This window comes from Phaethon lepturus, unplaced genomic scaffold, assembly GCF_000687285.1.
Source record: "Phaethon lepturus isolate BGI_N335 unplaced genomic scaffold, ASM68728v1 scaffold889, whole genome shotgun sequence".
NCBI lineage: Eukaryota > Metazoa > Chordata > Aves > Phaethontiformes > Phaethontidae > Phaethon > Phaethon lepturus.
In genome coordinates this window covers 62988-79082 of record NW_010562535.1, presented here as the reverse complement: position 1 = coordinate 79082, position 16095 = coordinate 62988, and the positions used below count along the sequence as shown (strand labels likewise).

General features: G+C 37.6%; 1 protein-coding gene across 6 annotated transcripts in view; it reads left to right on the top strand.

Moving 5' to 3' along the window:
• The window catches only part of ARHGAP12 (Rho GTPase activating protein 12), a 70418-nt gene that overhangs the window by 602 nt on the left and 53721 nt on the right, over window positions 1–16095 (top strand). For all 6 annotated transcript variants that reach the window (XM_010294282.1, XM_010294281.1, XM_010294280.1 and 3 more), the window contains exon 1: window positions 1–82. This exon is cut by the window's left edge and continues 602 nt beyond it. In XM_010294282.1, the coding sequence (XP_010292584.1) occupies window positions 1–82 (82 nt within the window). The remainder of the gene's footprint in view (window positions 83–16095) is intronic.

The window sequence follows — 16095 nt, the reverse complement described above, 5'->3', positions numbered from 1 at the left end:
AGCAGGAGAAGGCTCAGAAAAAATTCACCAAGATTCGGAGTCTGGAGATGAACTCAGTAGTAGCTCCACAGAACAAGTGCAGGTAAGCTAAAAAGAATAAAAAAGGTCCCTGTAGATTTGTCTGTTTTTGTCCTTTTGTTTTCCTATTGCCATAATTGCTTGCTGCTGTTTTGAGGTTTATTCCTAATAAATTCAGCTTCTTTAAGTAAAAATGTTTTGTCTTAGCATGAACTGCTTATTGAAGTTTATACAGTTCATCTGTATAGCTCTGTTCCTTGCAGAAATATTTTGCTTTGGGGATTAATTCCCTTTTCGTTATCCTGTGACTGAATGTTAGAGAAACGCTTTTGTTCTTTATTAAGATTGTTTTGAGAAGACACTGAATTTGTGTGTTATTTTCTGCTAGAGGAAGGGAGCCCACTGCAGTAACTCCTCACTTCTTGGCTTGTTGAAGTCATAGTGCTAGTTTCTGTCAGCTGTTCATAAGTATGTGTATAGATAATGTAAGAGCTGTAAATTGAAGTATTAGTGGGTTTAATAGTTTAAAAATGGTACACTGAAGATTTATATGGAGTTTAATTTCTGGCTTGATTACTTTATTTGTAGACTCTTGTAATGAGTCAGCCTTGACAACTCTGCTTCTCACAACTTTACTCTGGATTAAAACTCAAAACATGTGAGTTTGTTAATTAGTATGGAAGAATCTCAGGAATGATATACTCCCACTTCAGGCTAAAACTGAGCATTGATGGCCTTTTTCCTTAGTAAAGTGGTTTCTCTCACTTTTTGTTTTTTTAAACAGGCTTTCCCCACCCCCAACAAAAGATTAGCACTCTCTTAGATAATCGGGTCACTTTTGGTGCGCATAACCAAGTTAATTAGTCTATTGTAATTCCAGGTTTGTTCTTGAACCGATGATGTATGTGTACATACACATCTTTAGGTATCTGTGTATATTGATAATTTCCCCACCTCTCCCCACCCCTTTCCGGTAGGGAGATGTTACATTATTTTAAAATTCTAAGGTTAAAAAGCTTCCTGTGCTTGAACTTTTTTACTCTGTGATGTGAAACTGTTCTTACTTGGGTACAAACTGATCGTTATAATAAATGCTGCTTACCAGCATGTAGTCAGAGTACCAAAGGAACCTGCTCAGGTGTGGTATTCAAATAAAAGTTGATGCTAACTTTAGAAATAAAAACCTTATCATGGAGAGCGGTGAATCAGTACTTTGCTAATAAGACACAATTAAGACAAAGCTGCTTAGATAATGAGTGAGTGTGGGAAGATCTTAAAGATACAAGATTAATTGGGTGATTTATGTAGTCTTGAACTGTATGAGCTCATATATATTTACTGAAATATGCAGAATCAGTAGATTTTCAATATCCTACTTTACTCTTGGCCTCATTCTTGAAATTCAGAATTTCTCTAGTTATGGGACTTCATGCCTCTAATATTTGTATCTTTTATGACAATTTTATTTTAAACCCCCCCAAAAAATAAGGAATAAATAGAATTACTGAATTTAATTTCTTTTTTTTTAGTAATTTCTTGCTTACGCAATGTGAAGCTTGAACAGTTTTCTTGCACTTTCTTTATAGCAGCGTCCTAGCTCACTGTAGTTGATAGGAGCCACTTGGAAGGATAAAATAATTATTAGATATTTATTTTAGAAGCATGTGTAGTAGCCCATCTACTGCCATAGTAATCAATTGCCAGATTATGAAAATACGAAGGAATGTTTAGAAAGTATATCCTACTTTAAACAGTTTAACACACTCAAGTTTATATTGTATGTTAAGATAGTTCCTTCTACTGTGTTGACTATAGTTTGCTGCATCTCCTTCTCTAAAGTAGATGAAATGGATGTTACATGAGTGTCTTTTGTCAAACAATAAGAAATATATGGCGTGCTGCTCAGTTTTCGCAGGACTCTGACTGTTGATGCGGTGACACTTACTCTTTTCACCTTTCTCCCTCCTCCCATCCCTTCAAATGTACTTGACTCAATGCTGCAACCTATTTATAAGTTTGTATTTGAGTGGAGCAGCTATGCACATACTTGCAGACTTCACTGGGTTATGGAAGGTCTGAAGATGGGAGTTTTCACAGTGCTTAAAAATTACAAATTCTAAAAAAGCTACATTTCAGCTGTGGAAAAAGCATGGCAGTTTATAACTGATGTTACTGAAGAACTTGCCATCATCATGGTCTTGAGCGATAAGAGTGTGGATGCTCACTGTACCATGTAGTTGTCTTATTTTAAAACTGTGAAGTAATTTAATCTCGTCATACACAATCACAAGCGCTCTAAATACAATGAAAATATTTGACATGTAGTAGCCATAGGGATTAAAGCAGTAGTAGCACTGACGTCACCGTTAGCTCAGTCTAGATATTCAGAGTGCCAGCCTTCTCACTGGAACAGCCTTGCGTTTTCTTAGAATTCTTTCAATAATGAGCATTGTTTAGTAGAAATCAGCTGTGCAGAAATTAATGGCTCAGAAAGCTGTTTTTATTGCTCTTAGTCTGTAGTGAGAACATCAAGTTCCCAGCTTTCACACACAAACAGGATTTTACTTCACAAGACTGACTGTGGTTCTCCCTCCCCTGCCTGCTGTGAAGCTAATTTTTATGCAGTCTGCATTATAATAAACTCTTAAGCTACAGGTGTCTTGTCTTAAATTTGTTAAATCAGAAGCTAGAATGACCTTAATAATAATATTACCTTTGTGCAGGTGATTTTTTGGGGGGGGTTGAGGTGATAGTATTCAGCCCTGGTCCAACTTTCAGTGTGTTTTCAGTATCCTGACTACAAATGTATGCGATGCAGAGGAATGCTTCTATTATGACATTCTTCTAAGAGGTGGTTGTCTTATTCTCTGAAGATTCTCCTTCTCCTTTCCAGTAATGAAGTGCAGGTTCTGCAGCTGTACAGTCTTGAGCTCATAGGCTTGCTGGCTGTGGAAATACTGGAAGATCCAGAGTCTCCAAAGTACTGCATGAAGGAAGGATTTTTTTTAGCAGCTGAAATATTATATGAAGTGGAGGATAGAGAGGTGACAGTGTGAGCAGAACTTGCTGATGAAGACGTAAGCGAATGAGCTGGTCAAGAGAAAGATCAGGACTGGGTGGGTAATGAATGCTCTTGACATCTTATGCAAAGAAATTCCAACTATTGAGTGCAACTCTGGTGCATATGGCACTGTAAGAATCAGATGTTAGTTTATGGACTTGAACTGTAGGAAGGCTGGCGGTAATTAGAAGAAGTAGGGCTTGAAAGGAAACAAACTCCCATTTAACCAGATTTAAATCTCTGGTGGAGACGGTAACTGCAGGTAGAATTGGAACTGAATGGGAAGGTTCCAGAGTGCACAGCTTGCCATAAAAATCACTGATAACACTGGTGGCTCTTGAAGCTGTGTGCATCAGATTCAATAACATTTTAGGAAAGTGGTGTCAGGTGTCATGTCCTGATCCCACAGGAAGGGCAGAAAATACACCTCAGAGAGGCCAGTGATGGGGGAAAAGGAAAATTTTGACAGAGGAGAATTCTGTAGCAGAGGACGGACAATACTTGAAAGAAGAAGATGGGAGGTCCCAGCGGTGTGCAGTCGATCCCTGAGTAATTGTCCTGAAGAAAAAAAAATTACTCGTTTAGGCATACCTACACAGGAAAGAAGACTTGAAGCGCAAGTGTAAGACATTGAAAGTGGTCTTGAAAAGGAGCTTTGGGCAGTGTTTGCAAGTAAAACCTACAAACAAATTTTGAGGGAGAAGATGTGCCAATGGGGAAAAAGAGGTAAATTCAGAGATTATGTCAAGAATGGTTAGGTGTTATATTTATGCAAATGATACTTTGGAGTAAGGTTGTTACACACAGAAATTAAAATCTGCTTTCAGCAATGCTCATGCATAACCTATGTGAAATAACTTTGTTTCTGATGAGTGTTACCTCCTTCTGTGCTAGGAGACAGAATACATTTAAGAGCAAAGTAAAAATACTTGCGCTGTCTTAATGTTACTTTTTATTCTTATTAAAAGTTACTTTTAGTAGCAGGCTGGTTTTAATCATTATAAATATAGACAGTGACCTATTTGCAAAGATGGTTCTGTCCTCTGTTTCATCCTCTTTAGTAATTGACTATTGCATAAACTGTGAAGCACTAAAGGGGATTACCACTAGGATGGCTGTTTTGCTTTGATTAATTCTGAGTAGTAAAGATCTTGCAAAGAGATCTTTTTGCCTTACCTCTGCAATTTCTGTGGAATTGCTGTAACTTTTTTGTTGAGCAAACAATTTTTTTTTGTGTTTCTTTAGAAGATGTGAGCGTGCGTCTTCTGGAGATCTTAGCATTGTTGACTTTGTCACTTAGTTGAAAGACTGGTGGCAAATTGTTAGACTGCCTTGTTGGCCAAACATTAAACCTCTAAAATAAATGGCTATTACTGGTTTCGCGGGGACCAGAATTAATTTGCTTCTGTTGTAAGAAATTTCATGCTATTTTTGATTTCATTCCTTTGCCCAAGGAATAAATAATTTGACAGCATGAAGGAAGCACTCTGTGTACAAGAGTTTTTTTCTTAATGAAACTGAGCATGTTTGCAGAGTCATGGTGGCATGTACAATGTAATACTTTGAATGACATTTTAAGTACCATCTTTTTAATCTCTTAACTCCTTAAAATCAGCATTTTTTTATTCTAACATTACATGATGAAATATGCCCATTATAATGATAAGGAGCTAAAAGCTTTATAATTTAAGGAATTTTGTGAAGCATTAAAACAATTTTTTTTTTTTTTTTTGGTAATTCCAGTAACTGCTGCTAGAACTTTGTAACCAGCTTGAAATATTTTCTAAATTATATCAGTAATGGTGAATGTTGTCTGCCCAGAATTTTTAAAGAACACTTTTCCTGGCTTTTTTTTCCCCCTACCTAGTGACAACAGGTCTGGATAGTTTCACTTCACAGTGGTGCTGTTTGTGATCAGCTCTGTCTCAGTATTTTTAACATGTAACAACTGTGTAAGTCAGCTAGCAGATAGTTGTCCCTCTCTGTCCGAATGCCTAATTCTGGATTTAGGTGCCCCAGAATGAGAAGGTGCTGTGTCCCACTACCACTACCTACAGCCTGTATGCTTTGCGGGACTTCCCTGCTGCAAATCAGATTGACCTTATTTTTAAAAAAAACCCAACAAACCCAAGAATTATTCATATGAGGCAGTTGTGGAAAAACCGTACAGTGGGAGACAAGTTGGTTTTAGTTGACTGGCCTGTTCTAATACTGGTGTCTGAATGCTCAGCTGAGTAAGCTACAGATCTACTTGGTCCATGCAGTTTTGTGTTGTGCTTTCAGAATTGAAACAAAGAGCACTGTTAGAATTCTGCAAGAGCCAACACAGTCTTCTGGTTTTCCACCTCTCTTCACCTTAGTTTTACTCAGAAAATGGTGAAGCGGCGTCAACTTACTCATAAACCTGTGCCTTTGATCCTGGTAGAACTACTTACTAGCTCAAATGAAGCTCAAGCTGCAGTGCTTAAGGAGTAACAGTCATAATATGGAATTAGGTTTTCTGTTTTTCATCTAGAAAAGTGTAATTTCCAGTGTGCAAAATGAGTTTTGGTGCCTGCTCTCCCACCTGCCTTTTCTTTTGAAGTAGTGCAAAATACCACCCTCAGCGGGTGTGACAGCAGAATCTCTGTGGATGACGGAGTAAATGATTAAACAGAAAAGCAGCCTTAGGAAAAGGAATGGGTGTTTTGTCTGACTGCTGCCTAAACTGAAAGCAGCTGGAGATACCGGGGACTTGCGTGTTCTGCCTTGGCAGGGAGGGTTTCTGTTGGTTTTAAATCAGGAACCTCCAGACGTAGAACAAACTCAAATTGCTTTGTAATAAACAAAAACCTGTTTGAGAATATTTGATCGTATCTTCTTCTTGCACATAACTCTGAATATAAGCAGTTGCATTTGGTGTGTCTTTACCTAGTTACTATGCAAGCAGTTGTTTAATATTGCAGTGCTTGCCTATGGAATAAATGTGCTGTTATTTTGTAGAATTCTAAAGAAAGTATCATTTGTTTCACAGCAGTGTGACAAAATGGTAGGGAACGTATGACTCGGTAGAATAAAATGCAGAACACTTTTTTCTTTTTTTAGACAGCTCTCTCTGGAATAGTAGACATTTGTGCTTAAAAAAAAGGAAAGTAAAATCTATGCATATCTAGTACCCAAACAGCTGATATTTCTCTGACGTGCCTTGCTAGATATGTTTGATTTAAAAACGGTAGAGAGAAACGGGTTTTGCCGTTACACGGGTTTTGTTCTGATGCTAAAGGACAATATTTTTGGACTAAGCAATCTTTTGGGACGGATAGAATTGAAAATTTTCAAGGGCTTTTGTGATGGTGAGTAATTGGGCAACATAGTGTTAGATTACATTTATCAATCTTGAATTTAGTCTTATCTTACTATGGTTTCTGAATTAGTTCTTAGGAAAGATAGTAACTTTTTAGTAGATTGCTTCTCTGCATTAACCTAGCACTTTCATAAAAACAATCAAGCAAGCGTAGAGAATGTCACTAGTAGGAAACGTAGCAAAACAAAAATGCAGAACTCTAACTCCATGGTATTTTTGTATTTTAAATTTGCTGGCCTCTCTCATCCTGGAAAAAGAGGTAATAGTGCTGAAAATAGCATAGAAGAGGTGAAAAGTACGAGCAGACACTTAGAATTGTTCCCGTGTGAAGGCTTTGCAGAAACCTTACATGTTGGTGGATGCAGATTTAGTACTGCATACAGAGGACTCCTGATTCTTCAGTTGGTGTAGTCATTATTGATAATGAAGTGGCTGAGAGATTGCTGAGAAGTAAAGCAACCTTAGTTTTGGTTTGGTTTGTTTTCTCCTCTTTCAACAGTTTTTACCTGTTTGTCTTGTCTTTTTGTTTGTGAACTCTTTTTGACAGAGACTTAGAGCTTGTGTACAATGATGCTCTGAAGACTGGCATAGGTGATTGGAGTCTGTATTTCAATTAATTCTAGTTTTCTGATAAAACAGTTTTGTAAATGAAAGCTAACAGCTGAGGGGCTATCTGAATGGACATAAGCTTATTGCTTATGTTGGGTTTTGATGTTACATTATCTGGTTTCAACTTCTCTTTGTAATCAAATTCGTGATTGGAACTTACTGACTCCTATCTTAAATCTGAAATGACATATTACACTTTGAAATCAATTAGCATAGTTTTAATTGTTCCCTTTAAATGGTTTGCCTGGGGCTTCTGGATGATCTTCACATCATCCAGTCAAACGCAGTAGCTTCCCTGTGTTCTGTTCAAATGCAGTGCTGAAGAGCCCTGTTTTATGTATGTTTTCTGGTGGTGTCTAGCGTATGGAGTTGCCATCTTTCTCTTGCTTTCATGGAGTGTCATTTGGTTGACTCACTTTGCTGCTCTAGTCGCTACCTGGCTCTACAAATGTTTTATTGCAAGTACAGCACTGAGATGGAGTGGTGCCGTCTGACGTAGTGGTGTGATCAAGTATGTCAGTAGTCCATGTGTACTCCTTTATTGCATAAATAGTCTAGTGCAAAGTCTGCAAATCGGATGGATTGGAGGACACACTTGCCTTTTTAGTATCACTGAGGTGATGGGACTTCTGCAACAAATGTGCTAATGTAAATAAATATTCTAATAAAATACTATGATAAAAAGAAAAATACTGTTAAACTTTCTGGACTCTCAACTGGTTGTTCAATATATCTAATAGTGTTTGTATACACATTTCTTTTCTACACAGCTTGATAGATTGCCAGGATATTGTTTAGAAATGATTCATGCTACAACAGAAACTTTATACCATGTTGCACATCACCGTTGTTTGTTCTTTAAGTATTTAGAAGTAGCTTTACCCTGTGGTAAGGTGTTGTAACACTAAACATGAGGTTCTTGAGTAACTTTGATTTTAAGCTGCTTTTTCTGCTGAAATTGAATAAAGGTGCTTTTACCCGTGCTGATGATCTATTGAAATACTTGGCACTATCCATATCAATTCCTGGTTCAAAGAGCAAATAGACAGCTGTCATGCGTAAGTGCATTGTGCTTTAGGCACAGGGGACTATATATGTGTGTATGTATATACATATATTCTATATATGTAATTATATATAAAAAAAATCAGGGGCCACTGTTCTGTTTCTTGACAGCACTTTGATCTTGATTTGCACCTCATCTAGTGCAATCACCAACTTTAAACTCCTTCCTCCTTCGCAAAATCTTCATGAGATGTGCTCATCAGTATTGTTTTGTTTTGTTTTTTTAATCCTCCAAATAAGTCCATTTGTCCTGGCTGTGACTTTGTCCTTACCCTCCTCCCAGGTGCTGTACTCTTTTAATGGCACCTTCGTCCTACCCTAAGGCCCTGTACTTTTCATACCGTAATGTGTGTTACTCCGTAGTGCTCACACCCACAAGATATGCCAGAGGACTTCATCGCTTCCTCCCGGGCATGGTTCTCACAGCCAGGCTCTGTGGCTGCCTTGCTTTAAGCAGGGAGCTGGAGCCTGAGCCTGTCAGGCAGCGTTATCCTTCCGACCCTTCGCTCATCGCTCATTGACTCGCTGAGCTCGGCTGCTGGTGCTTGTGCCCGTGGCAGGTCCTCATCGGTCATCTTCTGCAGCCTTCACAGTAACAAGCTACAGCCTTCAGCTTTGCTTGCTTTCCTTCCCCTTGCCTTTGCCAGCTTGAAGGGTTATGTGCTTCATGTGACTGCCTGAGAAGAGAGGACGTTTAGGGCAAGGGAAGTAAAACTTTAGAGATTGTTGGGTTTTTTTTGCCTTGGTATTCTTCCATGCTCCTCTCCTCAGGAGAGACCTATCTCAGTTCCTTCTCTTCCCAAGTTCGAGAGGACTTGTTCCTGTAGCAGGTTATGATGCACCAAGGTGTAAATTTTCCTTTAAGCTTGTTTACTTTTCAGTTAACTGTATGTGTAACAACTGTATTGCATCCCTTTTTCCTCTTTCGTAGTTCATAAGTTGATATTGTAGCCACCTGTTGAGCAAATCTTGGATATGTGCTTGTGCTCGATTTTTTTTTCCTTTTTTTTTTTTACAATATTTAAATTTTTTTTGTTCTTTTATGGAAGACCAGGAAAACCTAAATCCCAAGTGCTTTGCTAAAATCTAGTTCTAAGCTCTTTTTTTCCTCTTTTCTTGCTTTATAAAGCTCTAATGCCTCAGCTGATTTTGTCCAAACTTATGTGTGATAACAGCATTTATGAGGGCTGTAAGACAGAGTGCTTTCTAGCTGCTGCGTGTCTTTGGGATACTGTTTATTAAAACAAATTAAGAGTGTGTTATGGGCTAAGAAGAAGTTATGCTGACAATTTCTTTCTTTGCAATTGATTTCTGAGGAAGGTGTTTTGTCTGTAGCTTAAAGAGTTGTATTTAAATACTGTGTCCATAGGTAGTCTCAGGAATTCCATCTACTTAGCCTGTTCTCACTTCATCTTCTTGCAGTGCTTCCTTACCATCTGTCCAGAAACTGCTGCTTTGCTTCAGCATCTATTATGTTAAATTGTGATTTGAGCTCTGAGGACCAGGCTTCTGTGTTGTCCTTGGTGTGGTTAGACCTGGGCTTGGGTGCAGCCTCAGAATTGTTGTAAATGAAGTTCCACAAATACTAAATCTTTACTCTCATTGGAAAAAATAAAATAATGCTGGTTCAATATTTAATTTCATTGAAGTAGAGTGGTAGTTGCAGACTTTATTTTAACATCTGCTTTAATGTTGAAACACAGAATACGAAAGTATACTTACTTACTCTGGATACTGAATTGCAGAAATAGCTGTTCTTAAAAATGAAAGAAATTCTTGCTAGTGTAAGGAAAATAAAGGGGAAGAAGGAGTTCAGAAATGCATGGCTGAATGTTTCATGCTTTCTGTCCTGAAACTGGGTGCCAACAAACTGGCTGCAAGTAGAGAGAAACAGACTACGAAATACAGTCAAAGGAAAATATGTATATTTTTAGTTGTTGTAAGGGGAAAAGAAGGATGCAACCTGGTTGAAATTCCTATGAGAATTTTATTGCTTTGCTTAGTTCTGCTGTGAGCAGAATGTATAGCCTGTTGCTGAGTGTTTCTGGGATTTTGAGGTAGTCTTTAACAGTACAATTGTGTACTTGCTTTTAGCATTTAAAAAATCCAACCCTTAAAAGTGATCTTAAAATCTCAAACTTCTTGAAGTTATGCACAGTGGATTGGATGTATTTCTAAAATTATTCATCCTACTATTTGGTACGCTCCTGCAAAATGGAATCACGATGTTAAAATTAGAGTGAATGTCGCCTATTCTAGCTCAGTTAAAAGTTGAGAGCTTAAAAATATCTTAGAAGCACCCTGGCATAATTACTTGCAGGCTTTTTTGTGTGGTCTTAAGCAGCCACTAAAGGAAATATTCCTACTTTGCTCAGATTTTGAAGTAACTTACATAAATGTGCCAACTACTAACACGTATTTTGTTCATCCTATTATGTCTTTGAAGGCAGAATTTTAAACTGAAGTCTTGACTTAAACTGTGTGTGTGCTTTGTCTGGCATGAGACTTGGCTTCCGCTTTATCCTTCATTACCAGAAGAAAATGTTATACGTGACGTAATAGTAGATGTTCTTTGACGTGAGTCACTAAAATACATGAGCTTGAGTTCAAGCAGCCCTCACAAAGCTTCAGTTTTGTGTGCTGGAGCACATACATTGTGGAAGCAGTGTTGTCTGGATTTAGAAAGACTTGTGACATTTTGTCTTAATTCTTCATCCCCTCCCTGCCAATGATGAATGCTAATATATGTAAGATTTTTGTGGTTTATTTGAAAACTTTAACATGCAAACTAAACAGCTGAGTAGGTACGTATACTGGTGGTGACAACACATAAACAACCAGCTTCTGGTCCTGTTAAGAGCCCAACTTGCGATGGGAATTTAATTTTAAAATGCTTTTCCAGTAAATCTGTGAACTTCATTTCCGAAATCAGAAGTCTTTTTCCTGGTCAGACGGGTTTTAAGGACAAAACACATCTGAAGTTTTGGAAAAACAAGAAATACATTAATTTTAATGCCAAACATTTTTTTTTTTCCCCTCTTTTGCTTTTTGTCTTAAGGTTTGTCTGCTTCAGGCAGGCTGGCCAATGTCCCATTACAAGGTACTGGGAGACAGTAGGGATGTTAAAGAAATGCAGTGTCCTGAAATATTGAAGACTCCTTTTGGAAATTAAATTGCAGTCTCTGCTCTAAGTTCTTGTACAGTGTGTCTTGCACCTTCTACAAAATCTTGCTGTCTGTCGTGCAGCCTGCTAATTATATTCAGTGTTACACAGTAAACATGTGAGAGAATACTGGCTCTGAATGCAGATTTGGTAAAGGATGATCCAGTACAGGGACTGGTGGTTTTTAAAGACAGGGAAGTCTAATCTGTTCACTGTTCGTTGAAACCTGCCAGGTGAAAACAAGTTTTGATGTGAAAATAAATCTATTTTAATAATGGCTAAACAAATAAGTGGGAGCTTAACATCTAATTTTAATTTAACCATTTAAAAGATTACCTTTTGAAATTATGTTTATGTGTCTGAAAAATTATGAATACTGTGTGAAAATGTATCATCTGTATACTTTGATGATGCTTGAGGGAAGGTTTATGCAGAGAAAGAAACCCATAGAAACAAGTTATCAAAAACATATTAAACAGATTCTTGTTCCAAATAATTTTCATTTTGGGGCATCTTTTCATGTTAATTTACCATGCTAAGCATCTCCGTAAAGGCATGCTTTATGACAAGAGTGACTTTTTTTAATTGTGGGGTTTTTGGGGGGATTTTTTTTTTTTTTTTTTGGGTAACTTCTTACTGCTACTAGATTCCTTTTGATACAGGATGCTTGTATGGTCAAGCATACCGCCTTGGTGAAAGGTGGCATAAAACTTCAGTTTCTGCTCAATACAGATGATTCTATATGCTAAAATGTAAGGTATGCACACATGCTCTTAGCAGAGTTTAGCAGTTTAATATCTTCCTGTAACTCTTTTACTGAATTTCTCCGATATGAATGATGGCGGAAAGGCTCATCGTACCTTGAGGCTTTTTGTAGGTTTTGTTATGATTGCTGTAACTGTCGCCATGCCAGGTTGTTTGCCCATCCTCTAACCCCCCATTTCAATGGCATTCTAAAAGGCACAGCTATTAATACTTCCAGTAAGTGTTATTTAGAAGATATAGCTAATCACCCTATTTATTCAGTGGCAGCTCTTGTGAAGACGGAAGCATTTGGAGTAACATTAGCCTAAAACCTATTCAGGTATTTAAAGTTTCCCAGTAAGTTTTATATTTTTAATATAGCAGTTGTACTGGATGTGACTGAAAAGCAGAGTCTGAAGTCATGAAGCAAAATAAGCTGTATTTATTGACAGTGGTGTTGTAGAAAGCTCTCTGGGCAGCTGGCTGATCATCTTGCAGCACTGGTACTTTACAGACCCTCTTGGGACTGGGAACCTGGAGCTCCTACAACACCTGCAGTTGCCTGTAATTCACCTTTATAGAGAAGCTCAATGGAAATGCCTCTAGAAAACAGCATAGAAATCAATGTCAAAGTGTTCTTGTGAGAATTTGTGTTCAGTAATTTTAAATGTATTGAAAAACTTGTTTTTCTGTCTGCTTTATTCATGGCAAATTACTGTTTTTCCAGAAATAGTAACGCTTTAAGTGTCACTTGTTTGTGGTACTCTGCTTTAGCTAAATCATCAAACAAATGCAACAGACGTCTAAAAGTGAATCATTTACTGATGACCATAGTAAAAAAAAAAATAACACAACCTTTACCCTATATATATTTTTCTTGGAGACTCCCAGAAAGTTCACTTCCATTCAACCTGTGCGTTCTATAGCTGAACAGCTGCTTTCCATCGGCTTTCAAGAAGAGCTTTATGCCTGAGCTTTGCTATGTGCTTTAGTGTAGAGATTTTTTTAATACATACCTTAAAAGCATTTTTTTTTGTCAATAGCTTGGCAGATAGTGCTGCAATACTTTATTATACTTGTAGTTTCAATGAGAATGTTCTCTAAAGGCTGGTGGTTCCAGCTGATCCGCCGAATGCTGAGCACGGAATTATAATTCAGCAGCCTGGGGGAGGGCCGCGTTTGCCGCGGCGCGCGGCAGGGCACCGCTTATTGCATCTTGCTTAATCAGCATGAAACTATTAGCAAATTCTTGCCACCTCAGCTATAATGTACTGCTAATAGATTAGCTTTATTGCATAGGATAGTCAAAAAGGCCTGGAATGTTTAGTAATTTTAAGTAGCATAACATTCCTCTTAATGAAGTTTGAAAGCATATTCTGAACTCCCTCACGTTGTATAACGAGAGTACCATAAATGCATTCCTGTGCACAAAGTGCTGGTGACTTGGGTCTTCTCCTAATGAAAGTTTTCTTATGTGAAAGCTTTTTGACATAATTTTAAGTTCAAATGTATTATATAAAATGGATTCCTGGCAACAAAAACATCTGTGTAATTAGTCCATTTTAATGTGATCTCTTAATTTTGTCAAAGGTTTATATTTGTCAGAAGGCTTTGTAAATCTTACTTCAGTTAAATTTTTTTTTTTTTTCTAAATTACCCCCACCTCCAGTATTTCAGGACATGCTTTGTAATCTGGGGTATGCAATGCATGGGGCGTTAGTGTGGCCTCTTTCACTCAGACCATCAGCATTAATTTTCAGAGAGGGCTAGTGCCAGGTAGCTGAATCTTACTTTTTCTTTAATGCCTCTTGCTTTACAGGCAGTATTTTTATTTTTTTATGGCAGTTTAATATCTGCTTCATTTTATTGATAGATCAGAACGGATCTCTGATATCTAGGGATTGGGACGATTTTAATTTTTAGTTGTCAGCAGTGAAAAATGGTGCTGCATGACAGAAAGCTAATTCAATCATGTCAGTTGATTTTACTTCTAACGATTTGTGATTTTTGTCTTGTAATCATGGGAGAAGAGGAGAAGGTCACTGTGTTTCCCTTCTTCCCACCTTGCCACTGGACAGACTGCACCGGCGGTCTGCGTGGGGCAGGGATGTGGCGAAGAACAGCCTCCTATTTTTATTGCGTGGTCTGGTTCACTTACAGCTAGCTGTGTTCACTCATTTCTCACATACATCTGAGAGTTTTATCTTACTCCTGGAGCCAGGCTTTGAGACAGGTTTTTACAGTCTTAATCCAGCTGTGCTGCTTATGGTCAGAATGGCTCTAGTTTGAATGTGGTACCGTCGGTGGGAAGACCAGATGCCATCTTTATGATCAGTGCATCTTGAGCAGACCCTGTCTGGATGTGACAGCAGGCCTTTGGAGATGGAGCCTTTACTTCAAGTATCAAAATACTTGATCTTCTCCCCTCCTTATTTCTGGCAGACTGTACCTCTTTGTTTCTGCTCTTCATATGAGGTCTTTCATACTGTGAAAACTTTGAGAAGGAGCTGCAAACAAACAGGGGGATTGCTTTTAAACATTTAACTATGATGAGTTGTTGATGCTTGTCTGAAGGTATGATATCAGCACAGAAAGCCAATACAGAATAAGTTTTTTTTTTAAACAATTTTTAATTTTCTGTTCTGTTACACAGCTGGCTTCTATAGCAAATACAGCATTTTATCTTTAATAGATAGTTCCAGGCCTTTAAGTGAGGAATTTCAACTTAGGATGTCAAATGTTAGGTAGTGGCCTAATTTTTTTTTTTCTTTTTGAGTTATCAAAGAACTCAAAGATATTGCAGATATTACAGTTGGGGATAATTGTAGCAACTTCGTAGTCTGATTTATACCTAAAATTGTAGAAAAAATCAGTGAAACAACGGAAATATTTCTACTGACCATGTTAATTATCAGTCCAATCTATAAATGTTTTCACCTCAACATGGGTCCTTAAACAAAAATAATCCTTAACTATGTTACGGGGCACTTGGGTGGCATGCTGGGCTGTTTAACCTTCCTTCGTTTCAGTTTTCGTACCAGTATACAGTTGGAAGTACTAAAGTGGAGTTGCTTCTTATTAAATAGATCTGAGGAGACAGAAACTAAAATATATTTTTTCATTTAATTACTGAAAGCTTGAGGAGATGCCAATTCTCAAGGCATGTAACTTCTTATTTAAAATTGGATAGCTTTTCTATGGAGCGGGCCTGTAACTTCTTGATTCTCATGGTGCTTGACCACTAATCCACTTGGCCTATTCAGCAGTAGTCATATTAGCCTGGCAGTGGAGATACTTTTAGTGTTTTGGTTATGGTTTTTTCCTTTGTCATAATTTTTTAGTTGAATGTTAAGGTTGGGTTTATTTTTATTTTTAATTTTAAACTTGAATTGCTCAATAGTTTGTGTAGGACATAAGGGACCATTAGAACCTGTTCTGACACACCTTTTGTAATGCATACCAGTCAACATCATACAATAATTATCTGTGTGCAACTCATAACTGTTTTGTTTAAGGAAGATTGCTGGAGGAGGGGAGATACTCAGATTTAGTTTTGGCTTTTAAGGGTGGATGGCTGTGCTGAGCTTCTGGGGATAGGCTTGGTCTATTGTTGAGGGACCCATTCATTATTATTCTTTGAATATTCTGGCATACACTTATTTTTTACAAAAAGTAAGTTTCTAGGCCATGTGACACTGCCTTAGTCCCTTCACCAGTTCTTTTATTCAAGATACTATAGACGTACTATAGGCTGTATGGACTGATGTGATTTTGTGGTTCTTTCTCAATTTCTGTAGCATACAATCCACAGAATTTTTTTGTCTTAATAGCTACTTTGAAATTACATTTGAATGCAAAAAATACAACTAGCTGCTTCTGAACAGGCAAATATTGAAGTTTAGATTGTACAGCAGTTACTCAGAAGCTTAAAAAAGCCAAGCGAAAGTCCAAAAGCCCAATTCACTTAGTTTGCAAGATCTCTATTTTGTATTACAAAATGCAACTTGTTTCATCATTTGCTTATTTGCAACTTCTCAGGGAAGACAAGTGACTTGAAGTTTCCTGTCAGTGCTGCAGCTGTGAAAGCAAACC